At 45.4% G+C, this 17826-nt stretch overlaps 1 protein-coding gene across 2 annotated transcripts; it reads left to right on the top strand.

The window, feature by feature from the left end:
* The first annotated feature begins 15088 nt into the window (after positions 1-15088).
* On the top strand, positions 15089-17006 carry LOC308686943 (extracellular superoxide dismutase [Cu-Zn]-like). 2 transcript variants are annotated; one of them, XM_081359062.1, is made up of 2 exons: positions 15089-15282; positions 16223-17006. In XM_081359062.1, the coding sequence occupies exon 2, from the start codon at positions 16238-16240 to the stop codon at positions 16889-16891; it is 654 nt and encodes a 217-aa protein (XP_081215188.1). In that variant the 5' UTR covers positions 15089-15282; positions 16223-16237; the 3' UTR covers positions 16892-17006. The 2 variants fall into 2 exon arrangements, with proteins under 2 accessions (XP_081215188.1, XP_081215189.1); XM_081359063.1 differs by having other exon boundaries at positions 15089-15287.
* The last annotated feature ends 820 nt before the right edge of the window (positions 17007-17826 follow it).

Raw genomic sequence — 17826 nt, 5'->3', positions numbered from 1 at the left:
TATTCCATCGAGTTTAAGACCCTGGCGGCCGGGTGTCGCTGGAACGAGGAGGCGCAGTGGGACCATTTCCTGCATGGGCTGGCCGAACGTGTCCAGAGGGAGATCTACGCCCTGGACCTCCCTTCAACGCTTAATGGTCTCATCGACCTGGCCCTGAGAGTGGACGCCCGTCTGTCCAGGATTGGGCAGAGAACACCCACCAACCCAGTTCAGAGTCGGAGTGAGAGCCAGCGGTCCAGCGGCCTGGACACGTTCGGCTCCCACGATCCCGAGCCCATGCAGGTGGGGCGAGCTCGGCTTTCCCGGGAGGAGAAAGAAAGGCGGAGATCCCAGGGCCTCTGTCTCTATTGTGGTGGCAACGGACATTATGCCTACAATTGTCCAGTAAAAGGCCCAGCCCGATAGTAAGTTTGAGGCTACTATCGGGTGGGATCTCCGCAGGTAAGACCTCATCCACTTCCACCATCCTCCCAGTAAGACTGAGATGGTCAACTCTGGATCACCACTGCACTGCACTCATTGACTCTGGGGCAGAAGGTAACTTTTTGGATCATCAGTTTGCACTACAATTACAGATTCCACTTCGTACACTTTCCCAGAAGATCACAGTCAACGCATTGAACGGACAGACTTTACCCACTATCTCCTTGGTTACCGAGAAACTCACACTCATCACTTCGGGAAATCATGCTGAGACTATATCATTTTACATTACGGACTCTCAACTCACACCCATAGTTTTAGGACACCCCTGGCTCAGTTTACACAACCCCCGTATCGACTGGAAAAGATGGACCATCTCAGCTTGGAGCACTGAGTGTCATAATTCGTGTCTTGTGTCTGCTTGTTCTGTTGTTTCTGTCCCTGTGTTACAGGAGGAAGCGGTGGATTTATCAAACGTGCCCGAGGAGTACCGTGACCTGAGTGAAGTGTTCAGTAAGTCTAGAGCTGCTTCTCTCCCTCCGCATCGTCCCTATGACTGTGCTATAGATTTATTGCCAGGTAAGTCTCCGCCTAAGGGCAAGATTTATTCACTTTCAGTTCCTGAGAGAGAGGTTATGGAGAAATATATTTCTGATTCTCTAGCAACCGGGTTCATCCGCCCTTCCTCTTCTCCAGCGGGGGCGGGGTTCTTTTTTGTGGGGAAGAAGGACGGTTCTCTGCGACCTTGCATTGATTACCGAGGACTGAATAACATCACGGTAAAGAATACTTATCCTTTGCCGTTGATGTCTTCAGCCTTCGAGAGGTTGCAGGGAGCGTCTCTCTTCACTAAATTGGACTTGCGTAATGCTTATCATTTGGTCCGCATCAGGGAGGGGGACGAATGGAAGACTGCTTTTAACACCCCTAGGGGGCATTTTGAATATTTGGTTATGCCTTTTGGGCTTTCCAATAGTCCCGCAGTCTTCCAGGCATTAGTCAATGATGTGTTGCGAGACATGATCGATCAATTCATATATGTTTACCTGGATGACATATTGATTTTTTCTTCGTCTCTCCAGGAACATGTGCAACACGTACGACTAGTGCTTCAAAGGTTGCTAGAGAATGGGCTTTTTGTCAAGGCGGAGAAATGCGTTTTTCATGCACAGTCAGTTCCTTTCCTGGGACACATCGTGTCGTCTGAAGGTATGCTTATGGACCCTGACAAGGTTAAGGCTGTGGTAGAGTGGCCAATCCCAGATTCCCGCAAGGCCCTGCAGCGGTTTCTGGGATTCGCCAACTTCTATCGGCGTTTTATTCGCAATTTCAGCCAACTAGCCGCACCTCTGACTGCCTTGACCTCTCCCAAAACTGCGTTCAGGTGGTCAGACGCAGCTGAGGCTGCGTTTGCCAAACTCAAGAGCCGCTTTGTTTCTGCTCCTATTCTCATAGCCCCTGATGCTTCACGTCAGTTTGTGGTTGAGGTCGATGCGTCGGAGGTGGGGGTAGGTGCAGTGCTTTCACAACGTTCACCTTCAGACGACAGAATGCATCCCTGCGCGTTTTTGTCACATCGATTATCTCCTGCCGAACGTAATTACGACATTGGTAACCGGGAGTTGTTGGCAGTCAAGTTAGCTTTGGAGGAATGGCGTCACTGGTTAGAGGGCTCAGGGGTACCCTTTACAGTCTGGACTGATCACAAGAATTTGGAGTACATTAGAACCGCTAAAAGATTGAACTCCAGGCAGGCTCGGTGGGCACTTTTTTTCGGTCGTTTCGATTTTACACTTTCCTATCGTCCGGGTTCCAAAAACGTCAAACCCGATTCTTTGTCGCGTATTTTTGATCGTCCCGAACACGAAGCTACTCCTGAGCGCATTTTTCCTGAGAACCTGATTATCTCTTCGCTCACATGGGAGGTCGAATCGAAGGTCAAGAAGGCCTTAGAAGGGGTAACGCCTCCGATCCGGTGCCCACCTAACCGCTTATTTGTGCCGGAGGAATTACGATCAGATGTCGTCCAGTGGGGTCATAGTTCCAGTCTAGCTTGCCATCCAGGGGTGAGTCGTACCATATTTCTAGTTAAGCAGCGATTCTGGTGGCCCCTGATGGCTCGTGATGTTCACAATTTTGTTTTGGCTTGCTCTAGTTGTGCCACTGGTAAGTCGTCCAATCGACCCCCAGCTGGGTTACTTCAACCGCTGTCGGTGCCTTCGAGACCTTGGTCCCACATCGCTCTAGATTTTATCACCGCCCTCCCACCCTCCCAGGGTAACACGGTAGTTTTGACCGTGGTGGACCGATTCTCGAAGGCAGCCCACTTTATTCCCTTGCCCAAATTACCTTCAGCCAAGGAGACAGCGGTGGCAGTCGTTGATCACGTCTTTCGGTTACATGGCCTCCCGACAGACGTGGTCTCTGACAGGGGACCCCAGTTTGTGTCCAGATTTTGGCGAGAGTTTTGTAAATTACTGGGGGCGACGGTCAGTCTGTCCTCTGGGTTTCATCCCCAGAGCAATGGCCAAACTGAGAGAGCCAACCAAGATTTGGAAAGATCATTACGATGTTTGGTCTCCAAGAATCCCTCCTCCTGGAGCCAACAACTTTCCATGGTGGAGTACGCCCACAATACCTTACCAGTGTCATCCACGGGCCTATCTCCGTTTAAGTGTAGTGTAGGGTACCAACCACCTGTTTTTCCTAGTACTGAGTCCGAAGTCGCGGTCTCCTCCGCCCACGCCTTCATCCAGAGGTGTCACCGTACTTGGACGAGGGCCCGAGAGACTCTCCTCCAAGTGCGGGAACGCACCAAGGCCAAGGCCGATCGCCACCGGTCAAGGCCTCCCGTATACGTCGTCGGTTCCAAAGTGTGGCTTTCTACTAAGGACATTCCGCTCCGCTCCGTTTCCAATAAACTGGCACCCAAATTCATTGGCCCGTTTGCTGTCACTAAGATCATTAGTCCAGTGACAGTCCGCCTCAATCTTCCTCCAGTGTACAGGAGGATTCATCCCGTTTTCCATGTGTCTAAAATTAAGCCCGTCTTTTTTGCACGAATTAATCCGCCAGCCCCGGTTCCCCCCCCGCCGCGACTCGTAGATGGGGAACCATCCTATTCGGTTCGTCGTATCCTGGATTCCAGGCGGAGGGGACGCGGATTTCAGTACTTGGTGGATTGGGAAGGTTACGGTCCGGAGGAGAGAAGTTGGGTTCCTGCTCGTGACATCCTGGATCACTCCCTTATCGATGATTACAATCGACAGGTAAGGAGTTCTGGGAATGCCGTGAGGCATTCCTAGGAGAGGGGGTACTGTCACGGTTGTGAATTCATTGTTTCCTCTGCGTCTCGTGTCTTTGTTGTTTACATGTCTGTGAGTTTGCGGGAGTGGGCGTTGTCCCGCTCACGTGTTTGTTCAGTGCTCCAGCTGTTCGCAATCATCCCATTCCCCACCTCAGCTGTTTCACATTACCGTTCCCTATTTATACTCACTCATCTCTCCATTCCAGTGTCCATCCGTTGTTTGCTGTGCCTGCGTGTTTGTTCGTGTCGTCTTCCGGGTTGTCGTGTCTTCAGTGGATCCCTGTTGTTTCACCGCACCCGAGCACCGATCACCGAGCACCAGCACCCAGCACCGAGCACCTGACCATCGAAGTCCCTGTGTGTCCGAGTCTGAGCGTCTCCCCCTGTGTGGACCGTCCGGAGCTGTTGCTGCACGCGAGATCGCGACCGCACCCAGAGAGGAACCTTCATTCCTGAATTGTCTTATTCTGTGTTGAGTTCCTAATAAATATTGTTCACCCGCAATTGTTTCCAGTCTTCTGTCATGACAATAATGCTTTCAAGTAACGTTATGTCGGATTTATTTCGACATTATGAATAACATTGCTGCCCTCAAATGTTAATCTGAACTAAAATAAACATTTGTTTATAAGCACAAAATATTACATTTAATTTTTTCCAAGGAGCTGTTTTGTTTTATATGTTCCTAAGAAGAGTCAATTATAGCTCCATCATTGCTCAAAGAAAAAAAATGTCATACTTTATGATGTTAGCTCTAATAAAAAAAGAATTAAAAAAAAATCAAGGAAATGTCTCTGGCATTTCTTTCTTTTTGCTGTATCGAAAACGTACCAAACCGTGACACAAGTGTATCGTATTGAACCGAACCGTGAATTTTGTGAACCGTTACACCCCTACACTGTTTATTTTCTGTCCTTGAGTTGGACAATAAAGTTGAAATTTAATTTCAAATGGTTCTCAAGCAGAGAGAAGAGAAACATTTCTCATTCAAAGCACTGAAAGCAGTGATTTAAATGCTTTCTTTTTCAGGTTTGAAAATGCCATATTCAATACCCTGTACCATTCAATTTTATTTTATTTAATGACATTTATGTCAAAGATACAGGAGAGTGATAATACACACATAGCAGCCATCTGTTGTTCAATATCTGACTGCTTGTATTGCCACATGACTGATGAAAATTTTGCCTTGTTGTGTGCAGTAGAATTTTGATTCATCGCAATGCATCGTAGAATCGAATTGAATCGAATCGTTACCTGGTCAATCGTAATCGAATCGAATCGTGAGGGCAGTGCCAATGCACACCCCTAACGTTTACCATCGCGGATGGGAGGGTGGTCTTCCACCCCTTGGCCCACCTCCCATTTACCTCACAAACTCCCAAGTCCCCAGTCCTCCGATGACGGAGGAGGAGAAGAAAGACCTCCTCCATGACTGTTCCGGTGGTCCCTGTTCCAGTGGTCCCGAGTCCGGTGGCTCCTAACACGGAGACCATCCCGGAGGTGACTGCCGTCCCTGACGCACTGCCCAGGCGTCTTGCTCTGCCCGCACCGCCCAAGCGTCATGCTCTACAGGCCCCGCCCGAGCTACTCGCACTGCCTGCTCCGTCACGTCTGCCCAGCCAGAGACTGTTCACATCACGTCTGCCCAGCCAGAGACTGTTCACGTCATGTCTGCCCAGCCAGAGACTGTTCGGACAAGATGGCCGCCGCCGAGCCTGTTTATGTCACGTTTGCCGAGCCTGTGTCTTCGGACAAGATGGCCGCCGCCGAGCCTGTTCACGTCACGCCTGCCGAGCCTGTGTCTTCGGACAAGATGGCCGCCGCCGAGCCTGTCCACGTCACGCCTGCCGAGCCTGGGTCTCCTGACAAGATGGCCGCCGTCGAGCCTGTGTCTGTTCCTGAGCCTGAGCTGGTGGTGTCTGTTCCTGAGCTTGAGCCGGTGGTGTCTGTTCCTGAGCCTGAGCTGGTGGTGTCTGTTCCTGAGCCTGAGCCGGTGGTGTCTGTTCCTGAGCCTGAGCCGGTGTTGTCTGTGCCTGACCCTGAGCCGGTGATGTCTGTTCCTGAGCCTGAGCCGGTGTTGTCTGTTCCTGAGCCTGAGCCGGTGATGTCTATTCCTGAGCCTGAGCCGGTGTTGTCTGTTCCTGAGCCTGAGCCGGTGATGTCTGTTCCTGAGCCTGAGCCGGTGGTGTCTTTTCCTGAGCCTGAGCCGGTGGTGTCTGTTCCTGAGCCTGAGCCGGTGGTGTCTGTTCCAGTTCCTGAGCCGGTGGTGTCTGTTCCTGAACCTGAGCCTGTGGGATCTGTTCCTGAGCCGGTGGTGTCTGTTCCAGTTCCTGAGCCGGTGGTGTCTGTTCCTGAACCTGAGCCGGTGGTGTCTGTTCCTGAACCTGAGCCAGTGGGATCTGTTCATGAGCTGGTGGTGTCTGTTCCAGTTCCTGAGCCGGTGGTGTCTGTTCCAGTTCCTGAGCCGGTGGTGTCTGTTCCTGAACCTGAGCCGGTGGGATCTGTTCATGAGCTGGTGGTGTCTGTTCCAGTTCCTGAGCCGGTGGTGTCTGTTCCAGTTCCTGAGCCGGTGGTGTCTGTTCCAGTTCCTGAGCCGGTGGTGTCTGTTCCAGTTCCTGAGCCGATATCTGTTCCTGTGCCCTGGCCCCCCGAGGGGTCGTCTCCGCCGTGGCCGCCCGAGGGGTCTTCTCCGCCGTGGCCGCCCAAAAACATTTATGTGTTTGTTATTAGTCTGCAGCCGACACTATTATTATTATTATTATAAATATAATATATTATGTTCTATAATTCATTTTCAATCTGTACAAACCGACTTTAATGTTTGTGTTGGCTGTTTCTACATATAAAGTTGTTATACAGTAAGACAGTTGTGATTGTGATCATTTTTTTTATTCATTGTCACCAAATTGGTCAATTCAAAGCCTTTATAAAGTCCCTCTTCCTCTGGAAACTGTCTCCTAATGGCTGACACACACAACACATGCAGGTATGGGTCTAAGTACTAGCTTTGCTATTGCCTGATACATGATGATGATAATCTGTACAGTATTGTGATCTGAGCATAGTGTTATACATATCGTCGGCTAACGTGAATACATCTATAAGCTAACACTGTTCTCTCGGCCTGTTCTCCTCACACCACAACTCACCGTTGTTCTGTCTAACCCTGTCCTGTCCTGCTCACTTGGTTTCATATCAGGCTCATAATTACATATGATATCATCATATATATATCAATTATATATGAATTATATATATATCATACGAGTAAACATTTAGGCTACAATTCCCCAAGCTTTCCGAGCTGTCATTGCGATCCATTGCTTTCCTATTTGCTAGTTGATTTACTTTGACCGCTCTACCTCATGTTACGTCACTTCAGGTTCGGCGGTTTAAGTGATTTTCAAATGCGGAAGTAAAAATTTCTCACAAAAACGACTCCAGAAGCCTAAATAGTGTTTTATAAGTATATGTTTATATTTAAATCTAGTTCCTACATTATTTTTCTATACATTGGCTTACTGGGTACTCTAACCTGCAACATAGACTTTAAAACTAAACTGAATTTGAAAACAAAAAGTCCAAATGAAATAAAAATAAAAACTAATGAAAAATGCAAAACTATAATAACCCTGACATCAGGGCCAGCGCTCCGCACACGCACATCACGCACTGCGCGTAGGGCACCAAGTGCTTGGGGGGGCACCAAAAAATCTGGGTCGTGAAAAATCATCACAATAGGGTACTAGTATAAATAACAAATAAAATATGTCTAAAGCATGTTAATATTGGGTTTAAGTGGTCGTTCAATGAGGCCTATTATATGTTGATCCGACGAAAATCATGTGTGTTTTTAAGTGGTCCAGTGGTAGAATTTTTGCCAAGCGTGTCAGAGGTTCTGAGTTCTAATCCGCACTCATATAGTTTTTTTTTTTTTTTTTTTTTTCATCAAAACCGATTATGTTTTTTAGTGGTTGTATATCAGGCAGGGACACTTTTTGTGCTTTTTGTTTTCTAACTGTACCGGAGCGAATAGAGAGTCTCTCCACAACGGATTGAAATGCGCGTCTGAGTGAAGGCTGTGCGCGAGCCAGAAACAAACATAGTATCCGCGCCACTGATCGCTCGGCAACGAGCACTTTGATCAGTTGATTTAAAAAAACAACACATTTCAGCGCTAGATCGACTCTTATTTAAAAAAACGAATGAAATGAATGCTCTGCTGGTTAACTGGAGATGTTTTGTTTGTTTGTATTGGTACATTCGTGCCGCGAGATGTTTCAAAAGTGGTGGGGACATGTCCTACCCGCAAATTACGCCTATGCGTATGCATGTCCAGGGGCGTCGCTATAGTAGTGCAAAAGATCCGGGGCTTTAGCCCTGCCATGGCTAAAATCTTTTTTTTTTTTTTTTTTTTTTTTACTTTGAAACTGCAATTAGAAGAAAAAAAAACACAATCTCAGTGTTTGTATATTTTCATATTCACAGAGTTGTCAAATTATGTACAGAATTATTATATTGTGCCTGACCTTTGCACTTTTAACTTTCTGTGTTTACATTGTTCAGTTCCAAATCTGTGTTTTTAGTAATTGTGGTGGTATTTGGTATTTATAATTTTAACCTTTATATTATTTATTTCTTTTCATGTTTGGTGCCATTGTTAATGTAAAATTATTTATTTGCAGCAGTTATTTTGGAAGTAAAGAGAACCTAACTAAGAAATTCTGAATGGTTGTTATTCCCTTGGTTGGTGGGTGGGGGGGGGGCACCACCAAGCATTTGTGCTTAGGGCACCCAAATGGCTAGCGCCGGCCCTGCCTGACATAGACGGATGTAGTGCTAACTGTGTTAAGAGTTTTGGAAAATTGTTAAAAGTATTGAAAAATCTGTCATAGCAATCGTAAAAAAAAAAAAAACTATAGCAGTACTTCTTTTAATAAACACAAAACACTGGAGAACACATTGTGCAATGCAAGACAAAGAAATGAAAGCTTTAGCATAAGTTCTGCTGGGAAGACTCAATTACTACGTCACTTATTGCCTTCACTTCTATCCAATCATATTCTTATGCTCACTGTATAAAAGCACGGTACTTACACATGTTTGAGTTCGCAGATACTGAAGCGACGATTACGTCTTGCTCACCTGCTAAAACCACCATGTCTACTGACGCACCCGTCGTCTGCGATTACTCAGAATCCGACGACGAATTCATTCCGCCTTCTCCTCTTCCAACACGTCGCAGCTCGCGCATTCAATGCCGTGGCTCGCCATGGGCGAGCTGGCCTTCGGAGGATATAATTATTGCCGTGGAGGCCGCCGGTATCCCCATCAGCCGAGGTTTATCCAGAGAGGATTTATTGCTCTTGGCCTTCAACACTCTGGGCAATCCACCAGAACCTGCTCCTCTCAGCCCAGCAACCGCTCCTGCACCCGGCCAGCCGAAACAAGCCGCCAGGAAGAGAATCGCAAAATCCTCGTCGCCACACCCAGCCAAAAGATCTACGCAGCATTCTCAAGCTTCTACTTCGCTGGATCCATCTGAGCCCGCTGCAGTTAACTCTCAAATTCTCCAAGCCGTCCAAAGCCTCTCTAAAACCGTCAAGACATTGGAGTCAAAGATGTCAAAGTTCGAACACTCACTCAATAATTCCAATAGCTCGGTTTCAGCTATTAATGTCTCCGCGTTGTCCCAGGTTCCTCCCTCAGCCATCGGATTAAGCGATATATCTAACGTGCCATCTACTTCAGCCATGCCAACTTTTCTCCAGCCGATAGAGTCAACATTTCAGGACGCCTCTGCTTCACCCGAAACTTCCTCCTTCAACCTTTCTTCAGCCGTGCCAGCTCAGTCTTTTGGTAGGCGTTTCGTCTCTCCAGCTGCAGCTACAGTGTCTCCTCTTATTAGAGCGAACATTGTCCAAGGTAAGGACATTAACTTGGCTTCACTCCTGCTTCCCTCGCCTGCCATTGACAGGAAAATGGTAGACTGTGGTGACGTGGCAGTCCTCCTCAAAACATCCGATCCCAGATTAAACCGGAATCTTTCATTCGGCGAATTCGTCATCGCATTCAGCCTTTACAGAGATATTCTGTGCCAGGTTTTTCCTGATCGGAGGGAAGAGTTAGATCTGTATCTAGCTTTAATGGCTGACTTTAACCAAAGGTACGGGGGAACCCTATTTTACGAATACCACAAGTCTTTTTCAGCCAAATCTGCTTCTTTCATCTCGCTCTACAACTCCAGACTAGACTGGTCCGTTACCGACACGGAATTGCTTGTTCGCCACTTCGGGGGTCAAAAAATGCTGGCGTGTCCCATTTGTAGCGCTCATGGACATTCAGCGTCATTCTGCCCGAAAGCGTTCGCTACTAAAGCGCCGGATGCTGTCCAGGGTGCTGATAATGTAAGGTTTCCACAAGAGAGCAGGAAACGCTACGCGCCCGTTAGAAGTGTTTTTCCCTGTGTTAATTTCAATGAATCTGTTTGTGTTTTTTCTCAATGTAAATATGATTACGTCTGCAGTTTTTGCAAAGATCCTCACCCGAAATCGGTCTGCCCTCGCCGGTTCAAACCTCCAACCAGAGGGAGAGGGAGAAAATTCTGAGAAAGCACCCTTCAACTCCCATTAATATTTCTATTCTCTCTAACTACCTGTCTTATCACCCTGACCCGACTTTCGTCGATTACTTAATCACAGGTTTGTCACAGGGGTTTCGAGTGGGTATCCTCTCCCATCTCACCACTACTTTCATAGCCAAGAACTTACAGTCAGCTATTACTGAACCAGATGTGGTATCTAACCTGCTAGAAAAAGAGGTCAATAAAGGATATGTTATAGGCCCTTTCGCTTCCCCTCCTTTCTCGACCTTCCGGATTAATTCCATCGGCGTTGCAACTCGGAAATACTCCGGCAAAAAACGTTTAATTTTCGACATGTCATCTCCCCATTCTGCCTCCACAGCAAGCGTCAACGAATGCATACCTCTAACACCATTTTCCTTACATTATGCCTCAGTAGATAACGCCATCCATTTAATCAAGATTGCCGGTCAAGGAGCTTGGTTGGCAAAAGCTGACATTACCGACGCTTTTAAAACGATGCCAATACACCCTTCCGACTGGCCACTTTTCGGCGTTAAATGGAATTCAAAATTCTATTTCGCAGTACGGCTCACATTCGGTTGTAGAAGTAGCCCGCACATCTTTAATAGCCTCTCCGAAGCATTGTGCTGGATCCTGCTGAACGTCTGCAAGCTTCCATTCGTTTTACACCTACTCGATGATTTTCTGCTGATCGATTTTCCGTCTCAACAATCTTCAATTCTCGACACACTCAAACAGATTTTCAGTGACGTCGGCGTTCCCCTCTCCGCTGAAAAAACCATGGGTCCCTCTACTTCGTTAGAATTCCTAGGGATTTCCCTCGACTCAGTTCTAATGCAAGCTTCTCTTCCCTCCGAAAAGCTCGTAAGAATTAGATCTTTCCTTGAATCGTTTTCTTCTCTACAAACTGTCTCCAAGCGCGACATGCTCTCGCTGCTCGGCCACCTTAATTTCGCTATGAGCATCATTCCTCAAGGCAGAGCTTTCATTTCTCGATTGCTTTCCTTGGCCCATTCTGTCGAAAAACTGAGCGACCAAATTCTTCTCGATGAAGGGTGCCAGTCTGATTTAAATTTTTGGAAGCACTTGTTAAGCGAATGGAACGGTATCTCTTTTTTTTACCACGACATTTTCGAATCATCGATCGAATTACAATTATTCACTGACGCTGCCCCATCTATCGGGTTCGGGGGCTTCTTCCAAGGGGAATGGTTTGCCGAAAAATGGCCAAACGATTTTCCTAAAACTCTTTCTGGTTCAGTTTCATCCGCGCTCTACGAGCTTTACCCAATAGCCGTCGCTAGCATGATTTGGGGTCACGCATGGTCTCGTAAACGCATCTTGATGTTTTGCGACAACGAAGCCACAGTTGCCATCATTAATAAAGGCAGATCTTCATGCCTTACAATCATGCCTTTCGTGAGACGGTTAATCTGGCAATCCGTTGTTTCTAATTTTATTATCAAAGCTGAACATATCCCCGGCCATTGCAACGTTATTGCTGACGCTCTCTCTCGGTTTCGATTTCAGACCTTCAGACGGCTCTGCCCGTTAGCCAACCAGGATCCAGCACCCTGTCCTCCCCTAGCAGCAATAATATTAAATTAAACGATCTGCTTACATCGGCTAGAAATTATATTTCTAAAGGTGTCGCACCCTCAACTTTCAAAGCTTACACGTCCGCATGGTCAGCTTTTTCTATGTTCTGCTTCGCCTTCCAAATTCCAGTATTTCCCATTTTGATTTCGACCGTTTGTTCCTTTCTCGTCTTTAATTTCGAAAATAGAAATCAAAAAATCTCTTCCATCCGTCGTCTCCTTGCTGGTATTCAATTCTATGCAAAAATCCATAATCCTAATTTTCCTAGTCTTTTTTCTGAAACTTCCATTCGTTTACTTCTTAAAGGTTTCGCGAAATCCTCTAGTAAACAAATCGACAAACGTCTGCCCATTACTCTGCCGTTGTTGCATAAATTCATCAGTTCCATCCGAAACGGTCTCTTCTCCTTTTACATCAATATTCTGTTAGAAGCAGTGTTTCTAGCTGCTTTTTACGGCTTCATGCGTCCAGGTGAATTCTCCTCAGATACTAATAAATTCGATCCTACGTGCGGCATCTCCTTTTCTGATATTTGTTTCTCATCTAATAGCTTCACACTGATTCTTAAACATTCAAAAAATGACGCTAAAGCCTCCGGCGTCACCTTATCTTTTCCAAAAATCAACAACAATTTTTGTCCATTCTCTTCCATGGTTAAATTTCTTAAAATCCGCCCTAAAACTTCTAACCATGCCCCTCTATTTATCTTACCTAACGGTGCACCTCTTTCAAAAGGCTGGTTTCGAGCCCAGTTAAACTCCGTAGTCAAAAGCTGCAGTCTTTCCCCCTCTCTCTATACCGGCCACTCATTCAGAATTGGGGCAGCTACTACAGCAGCCGATCGAGGAATCTCCACGTCGGCTATCAAGATCTTGGGCAGATGGTCTTCTTCGGCCTTTGAATCATACATAAGACCAGATTCTCAAACCATTCTTCAAGCCCAGCAAGCTCTACAATAACCATAAGGTAATTACTAATGCATCTACTGGTGGTGGTGTCATAATCTTATTTCCTTCATCCTGTTATTATTCTAGCTAGCACTCCTCAATGACGATCTAGTCAACTATTTTGTGTGGCCTAGCGGCTCTGTTCAATGTGGCCTCGTCTCCATGTGGCTGTAGCAGCCGTTGTGCCTTTGTTACATGTTCGTCAATTGATAATAATAAATAAATAATAAAAAAAAAAAAAAAAAAAAAAAAAAAAAAAAAAAAAACGGCTATTTATGCGATATTCATGTTCTATGTGGTCTACTGTGACCGTGTAGCCTAATGTGGCTGTCCCGTGGTCTTGTGGCCATTAAATATGGCAGGTTCTGTGTGGCCTAGTGGCTCTGTCTTGTTGGCCTCGTCCAGTGTGGCTTAGCAGCCTTGTGGCCCGGTGGGCCTCGTCTCTGTGGCGGTCTCATGGCTTCGTGGTACCATGTCGCCATGTCCTATGTTCGGCCTCCAGGCTGTGGCCCTTATGGCCTCGTTCTGTGTGGCTTTGTGGCCGTTGTCTGTACGTCTCGTCTATGTGTGGGCTTATGGTTTGGAACCCTTTATGTTCTGTGTGGTCTACTGTGACCGTGTAGCCTAATGTGGCCTTGTCTCGTGGTCTTGTGGCCTTCATGGCATGGTTAAATGTGGCCTAGTGGCCTTGTACTCAAGTATGTCTGTCTACGTGTGGCATTAGTGGCCTTGTGGCCACGTGGGCCTTGTGTACATGTGGGGCTTGGCGCCTTGTGGCATATGTTTGCCTTGTCCTTTTAAAAAGATGCCTGAATGGCCAGTGGCCCCCTTGGGGCAGAGGTTTAATGTGGCTTAGATGCCGTAGTCTTGTGTGGTTTGTCTTTATGTGGCTCTAGTGGCTCTGTCTTGTCCTTAAAAGATGCAATGGTGGCCAGTTGCCCCCCCGGGGCATAGGTTTCGTGATCTTAAAGCTGTTGCATCATATAAAAAAAAAAAAAAAAAAACCTTATGTGTTGTCCAGTCTTACCTCGTCTCTTTGTGGCATTAGCGGCCGTTGTGGCTTAGTAGCCTCGTCTCTGTGGTCTATTGTGGCCGTGTGGCTCATTAAAGCCTCGTCTCTGTGGTCTATAAAGGCCATGTGGTCCAATGAGGCCAGAGTCTGTGTTATGCTCAGCCCCAGGTGGCTGCTATATGTGGTCCAAGGAGGCCTGTTTATTATTTTGCCAAGGCGGCTGTCTGTGTGGTCCAATGTGGCCTTGTCTATGCAAGCCAAAAGCGGCATTGCCGGTCCAATGAGGCCTTGTCTCTGTGTTTTCCTAGGAGTGAACTGGCAAAAAAAAAAAAAAAAAATAAATAAATAAAATAAAATAGAATATTTTTAAATTAACAAATAAAAACATAGTTATTTTAGAATATCTGTCCTTCTCCCTTATTAAACTTTAGGCACGCTGTATTTTCACATCTAATTTGTATCTTCACCATTTGTTTCTTCCTTCTCTATTTTTCAGGAACCCCAGGACTCTAGACTGGTGGGTATACTCAGTTACCATCTTTTGGGGGTTGGCGTGCCCCGTCCCAGTGTAGTCATACTCCACCTATTTTTGGGGGTCGGCTGCGCCCCTGCCTTCATCTTTAGGCAGGAATTGCAGATCCGATACTCTCGGATTATGCACTACGGACGGGGCCTACGCCAAATGACTTTGTAGTTTATCAGCTTGCTGAGCTGTCAATAAATGTATGGTTTATTGAAATAACTCTCCCGAGTCTTTCTGGTAGAAATGAAAGCTTTAGCATAAGTTCTGCTGGGAAGACTCAATTACTACGTCACTTATTGCCTTCACTTCTATCCAATCATATTCTTATGCTCACTGTATAAAAGCACGGTACTTACACATGTTTGAGTTCGCAGATACTGAAGCGACGATTACCCCCATCCTCCCCACCACCACCAGGATGGTCCCGTCCATACCTCCCAGGGGGGGTCGGCTGCGCCCCTGCCTTCATCTTTAGGCAGGAATTGCAGATCCGATACTCTCGGATTATGCACTACGGACGGGGCCTACGCCAAATGACTTTGTAGTTTATCAGCTTGCTGAGCTGTCAATAAATGTATGGTTTATTGAAATAACTCTCCCGAGTCTTTCTGGTAGAACTGAATAAACTGAGTGCTATATTTAAACAGGCAAACAAAGGGAGCTAAATGAAACACAGGTGAACTTAATTAGTGACTAACTGACTATCATGGTTAACTTGTAGCTCAACATGAGTTCCTATAAGAGCAACCAAAAGGAACATTCTCTCAACCCCAGGTCAGGACTGCACACGGATTAAGCGTTGTAGTATTTTTGTGACTGCAATATTCAGGCTCCACACGGATTGAGGACAACTTTTCAGCTGTACGGTAGTGCACCTTTGCTGTTTTAGGCTTGTTTTGTTTTTGTTTTCTCCATTCCATTTTCTCCATCAACTGACTTGATTTAGTACAACTAAAAAAGTTTAAGCAAAAGTATAGTTATCTTTTATTTTACCTGTCCTTGTGAAAAATATCAGACATCAACTGTATATTTAATATTAAATAACATGTAGGCTACAACAGATCAAATTAAGTGTACTTTAAAGCACAACAAAAAGATTTTCAAAACATAATGTACTTTAAAGTAAAACTCGTAGTTTGGCTTCCTTTTTTTTTTTTTTTTTTTTAAGTGTATATGTACTTAATGTCACTCCTGCCAGCAGAAGCCCTATCATGGCCACCAGAGGGCACTTCTCCCTAGACCTTTTCCATTTCCATGAACCTTTGCCTGGACTCATTTTAGTGTGATTACATCCACCTGTATGTCATTGGTTTGTATCATATAAACTTTGGCTGGCAGGTGTGATGCTTATGGAAGTGTACGTGTGTACACTTAAGTGGCTTTTTATAATTCATCAGTGCTATTATCTGCAAGTTTATTTATTATTATTATTATTATTATTATTATTATTATACTTTCAAGATACTACAGGTACACATTCAATACCAATAAGCTAATTTTTAATTTTATTTTCACAAGGGTACATAGCAATTCAAAAATTATAGAGTTTTCTAGACAGCAACATGGTGTCGGCCCACGTCTGGTACACATGGATTACACACGGCCCAGATGTGGGCCGGATCTGGTTGCTGTCTGGGTTCTTGTATGGTTTTTCCATTGCAAACTAATCTGGTTGTGCTATTTTTACCTAATGCAACTTCAATTCTCAAAGCTCCCTGCAACAAAGCTTTGACCTTTTATCAAAAATATTCCGTTCTTAAACCAAATGGCATGATTTCACTGAATCCACTTTTCATTGTAGGCTTTAAAGATCAGCATGGAGAAAATCATCCTAATATTCCCTCTGATATTGCTGGTGCTGCATATACAAGGAGGAGAGTTCCACAAGGAGGAGTGTTTGCCTGCCGAAGCTCCACAGCCGGAAGTCGTGGAGTTCGACAACATCATCTATGCCACTTGTGAAGTAACTCCCAGCCCCAATTTGCCACGTAACCAGCCAAAGATCTTTGGGCAAATCCTCTTCAAGCAGGTCTTCCCCAATGGAGATTTAGAAGTGAAAATCAACCTCCGTGGTTTGCCTGCCATCGATCGTCAAGAGCGTGCCATGCACATCCATCAGTATGGAGACCTCAGTCAAGGCAGCATCACTGTTGGTCCTCATTATAATCCAAACGGCGTTGACCACCCTCATCATCCTGGAGACCTGGGCAACTTTGCTTCCGAGAAAGGAGTTATAAGGCAGTTCCTGACGCTTCCAGACGCCAAGCTCTTTGGGCCTTATTCCATTCTGGGACGTGCGGTGGCGGTTCATGAGAAGGAGGATGATCTGGGAATGGGTTCAGATGAGGAGAGTAAACTCAGTGGGAATGCTGGACCGATAATTGCTCTCGGTGTGATTGGTATTACTACTCCAAGTCTGTGGCAGAAGACTGAAGTGCCCCCCAAGAAACCATGTGGAGGAAGGCACTGAGAGTCAAAGATGAGGGAGTCGGATATGGTGGAAGGGCAGATTCAAATGGGATAATCATGATTTTCGTTGTGTATTCTTTGTATGTGTCCTACATTAAAGTGTATTTCATAACCTGAACATTCCCATGTTTTTTTTTCTTGGTCTTTTCAGAGGCTTTTTGGCCAAAGCTTCCAATAGTAAATGCACTCTTAAAAATAAATGTAGGGTGACTGCAGGCAAAGTGGGCCGTTTAGTTTGATTTACTGTGCTCAATGGGTTAACACTTTCTGAGCATGACAATGGCCTTTAATTAAAGATACACTGGCTGCGTCCGAAACCGCATACTCAATGAGTAGGTACTTATTTTCAATGAGTACTTAACTAGCGCTAAAAGAGTAGGTACTTTATAGCCAGATCTCGTTGAGTATGAATGCGAACCGGACATCTGCCATGTTGACGTTATCATGTGACCTACGACGCATTATCACACGCGCAACAACTTAAAAGATTTGAACGATACGTTTAATTAATCTATCTGTAAATATTGATATTGATTAAACTTGCTCATTTTGAAGAAACTGCTGCCCATTTATTTTGTGTATACATTTAGGGTTGATTAAAGTTCTTATATTTAACCCTACTAATGTGACCCACCGTTTTATCCTTACAATATTTATTTTTATTACGAAATCCCAAAATGGTCATCTCTTGAATGTTGTTAATTTATTTTATATCCAAACATTTATCCACAAGCAAAAGTGGCTAACTGCTTTGTTTTCCTCTTTCTTGTTAACTCTCGTTTCATCCCTCAGGCCTATTTTTTTTTTTTTAAATGCATTTTTAAATGTATTATAATGAATTATTTAAGAAAAAATATATTAAAATATTCAACCTTGTACTAGGTTATTTTTTCCTGTGTAAAAAATCTCTTATGTATGCAAACCCATGATATATAT

The sequence above is a fragment of the Scardinius erythrophthalmus genome (assembly GCF_964197995.2).
Source record: "Scardinius erythrophthalmus genome assembly, chromosome: 1".
In the NCBI taxonomy this organism is placed as follows: domain Eukaryota; kingdom Metazoa; phylum Chordata; class Actinopteri; order Cypriniformes; family Leuciscidae; genus Scardinius; species Scardinius erythrophthalmus.
This window is presented reverse-complemented; position numbering and strand designations above follow the sequence as displayed.